Source organism: Macaca fascicularis, chromosome X, assembly GCF_037993035.2.
Source record: "Macaca fascicularis isolate 582-1 chromosome X, T2T-MFA8v1.1".
In the NCBI taxonomy this organism is placed as follows: Eukaryota; Metazoa; Chordata; class Mammalia; order Primates; family Cercopithecidae; genus Macaca; species Macaca fascicularis.
The window spans coordinates 109,709,354-109,712,555 of NC_088395.1; the positions used below are offsets into that span (position 1 = coordinate 109,709,354).

Sequence of the window (3,202 nt, forward strand, 5' to 3'; positions counted from 1 at the left end):
AAGGATTGAACTGCAAGAGAAATGATGGCTATTGGTGGCTGAGGGGAGATTGGATGGAGGAGACTGCCACTTTTCTTTTCTTATAGCTTAGAAAAGGATAAGTAATCCTCCCTCTCAGCACAACCACAAAAAAAGTAACAATGGTTAATATAACTTTGGGAAAATGCAGCCCCTCCCTGGTAATCAGAGAAAGACAAATTCCGACCACAGGGAGAAGGGGCCACTTTTGACCTCTGGAATTAGCAAAGACAAAAATGAGTGACAGGGCCTGGTGTGGTGGGGGGTGGGAGGTTGGTAAGCCGGTCCACTTCTGCAGCGCTGCTGGTGGGAGGGGAAAGTGGGGACCAGAGATGGGGGAATGACATAATCCTCACGTGATCAGGAGCTGACGTGAACCGAAGTCCTTATATTACCGGGCTTCTTTCTCCTCTGGGTACCAGCTCCTTTCTGCCCTGCAGACAAGCGTGCCGTGCGTGCTTGTGGCCAAGGGAAGGAAGAGGTAAATTCCTTAAATCCCAGCAGGTTGGAGTGAAGGAACCACTGGACCCCTGGGTCAGTAGTGGGTGAATCTAATGACTGGAATAGGTCCAGGCTTGCTTTCCCAAAACCGCTGCAAAATCGTCGGAGATAATTGTATCTTTTGCAGTAGGGAGTAAGGGGGTAGGTCGAAATCTTTTGAGAGACACCTAGAGATTTAGTGATAGCTTTGAAATAATCGGCTTCTCTCACCCTGGCATACTTTCTTTTTATCCTTCTGGTCTTTCTCCAATTTTGTCAAGAGAAAATTTTAGGCCTGGGGTATGGGTTGGTGGGTGGAGAAAGGCTGAAATCTTGGGATGGAGACAACAGAAATTTAGAGATCATTTGAAAATAGTTCACCTCACTCAATGCCGGCTTGTGGTGGTGGGGTGGGGCGCGGGACGGTGCGAAGGAGGGAGACGCGGGCCTTGCAAGGCCCAGGCCTGAGGGTGAGGAGTGGGGAGTGGAAACGGAAATCCTGAAGGAAAAGACAGAGACAGGAAGGAGGTACCAGGAGGTAGAAATCCGGGAGGCGATGACGGTGATGATGAGAATCCCAGGTTCAAAATAATAACGTCTGTCTTGTCTCTGGAGCTGGTTGATTCACAGATAGCTCCTTCCTCCCCGCCCCTTCCTTTTTGTTTGCAGGTCCCAGGGTCTGTGTTCACACACATCTGGGGGAAAGAAAAAGAGCAGGAAACTACCCCGCACAGGTCAGTATGACAGAGGCACTTAGACTGAGATCTCTGAGGGTAGGAGTCGGGAAGGGCAAAAGCTAGGCGAAATTTGCGGCTTCGCAGTACATCTCCTTTTCTGCTCCCCCTCTCCCGCCCATTGGAGAGGCCATTAGCCTTGTCTGCTGGGGAAATGGTGGGTTCCTGAAGTGGGAGGGGAGAAAACGGGGAGATGAGAGGGTGGAGGGAGTTGCGGCTGACTTATGAGGTCTGGACCTGTGGGGTAGGGATGGGAAAGTATCTTGCCTCAGAGAGAAACTGACAATCCTGTTTCAAAAGTAACGAAGCAATTTATCTCTACATTTTCTCTCTAGAGTTAAGCAGGAAACAACAACAACATCATGCAAAAACCCTGCAAAGAAAACGAAGGAAAGCCAAAGTGCAGCGTGCCAAAGAGGGAGGAAGAACGCCCCTATGGAGAATTTGAACGCCAGCAAACAGAAGGGAATTTTAGACAGAGGCTGCTTCAGTCTCTCGAAGAATTTAAAGAGGACATAGACTATAGGCATTTTAAAGATGAAGAAATGACAAGGGAGGGAGATGAGATGGAAAGGTGTTTGGAAGAGATAAGGGGTCTGAGAAAGAAATTTAGGGCTCTGCATTCTAACCACAGGCATTCTCGGGACCGTCCTTATCCCATTTAATTAATTTCCCTGACAATTCAATTATTTTCTGTTATTAATGTTGCCCCTTTCTGTTTGTCTGCATTTTCTTGATAAAAATATTTGCTATCATTTTACTCCAGTCCTTTGATGTTGCTGAGATTTACATATGACTCTTGTCAACATCTCATCTTTTGACCCAATCTTATTCATTTAATAAGAGGTCTCATTCATTTGCATGGAAAAATGCTCATTGTATATTGCAAAGTGAAAATAACGAGTTGCAAAACAGTGTATACATATATGTGTGTATATATGTACACTTTATTTGTACATTTCTATGTGACATAATGCAAAGGAAAGTGTCTGATTTTATTATACACCAAAGGTTAACAGTGAATCTCTGTGTGATCTCTTTTTTCTTTTTTTTCTTTTTGCCTGTCTGCATCTTCTCACTTGCCAAAAAATGAATATATGTTTATGTGTGTATATTACTTGTGTCACAAAAAACCCTAAAGTAGACACAGTAAAAGAACTTGTCAATCGCCTTCGGAAGGCAACGAAACACTTAATAAACTCTTAATAACAGAAGCGTAAAAATGAAATGTAAACCTTCAATTACCTCTGGATCTCTTAGCCAGAGGAATAAACTGGTAATTATTACAGATACACATGTTTAAGACTCAGTCTTTTCATAGGGAAAATATTTGCCTCACAGGGCTGCTGTGGGGAGGAAATGAGGCAGTAACCAGCTGTACTCAGTGGGATCTTGTTCCCTGCTGTGCATACAGAACGCCAACCCACTATAGAAGCACCAATAACTTCAAAGAGGGCCTGCCATGATTCAACTTGTACTCCGGAACAAGTCCAGTAGGCAGAGGTGGGGGCTTCCCTATCAGTCCTCTGTTACTGAGCCCTGTCTCCTCCCCTGGGTCCTGCCATGCCGGCCCAACACTGCGCCCCTTCTGCTGGGCCCTGTGCTCTCTGCTGGCCCCAGTGCTGCTGATGCACTGCAGTCATTCAGGGCCAAAATCCCACCGAGTTCCCTGGAGTCGTCAGTGGGTTGAACTCTGACTCTTGTCATCTAAAGCTTCTCTATGCTTTATAGTGACATTTAACACACGTGGGACTTCTCTAGGGTTGCTTGGGCCACAGCGTCTTTCAGAGAGAGCCCTTAGCAAAACAACACCATCTGTTTTCAATCACAAGACCCTTCCTTTCCATAGGAGTCAGATGTGATGAGTCCACTTGGGATTTGGACTGGAGTATAAATCTGAGTCAAAGGCATCATGCTGTATTCAGAGTTGCTGCTCTAAGTCTAAGGAATGAGGCTTTGTCCTCTTGTGA

General features: G+C 45.8%; 1 protein-coding gene across 3 annotated transcripts; it reads left to right on the plus strand.

Annotated features, from left to right (window-relative positions):
- The first annotated feature begins 432 nt into the window (after nt 1-432).
- Nucleotides 433-2,524, plus strand: TCEAL7 (transcription elongation factor A like 7). Of its 3 annotated transcripts, none has more exons than XM_015443808.2 (3): nt 433-552; nt 1,168-1,232; nt 1,568-2,524. In XM_015443808.2, the coding sequence occupies exon 3, from the start codon at nt 1,595-1,597 to the stop codon at nt 1,895-1,897; it is 303 nt and encodes a 100-aa protein (XP_015299294.1). In that variant the 5' UTR covers nt 433-552; nt 1,168-1,232; nt 1,568-1,594; the 3' UTR covers nt 1,898-2,524. The 3 variants fall into 3 exon arrangements, with proteins under 3 accessions (XP_015299294.1, XP_005594281.1, XP_005594280.1); XM_005594224.2 differs by having other exon boundaries at nt 433-499; nt 1,114-1,232; XM_005594223.3 differs by having other exon boundaries at nt 433-499.
- The last annotated feature ends 678 nt before the right edge of the window (nt 2,525-3,202 follow it).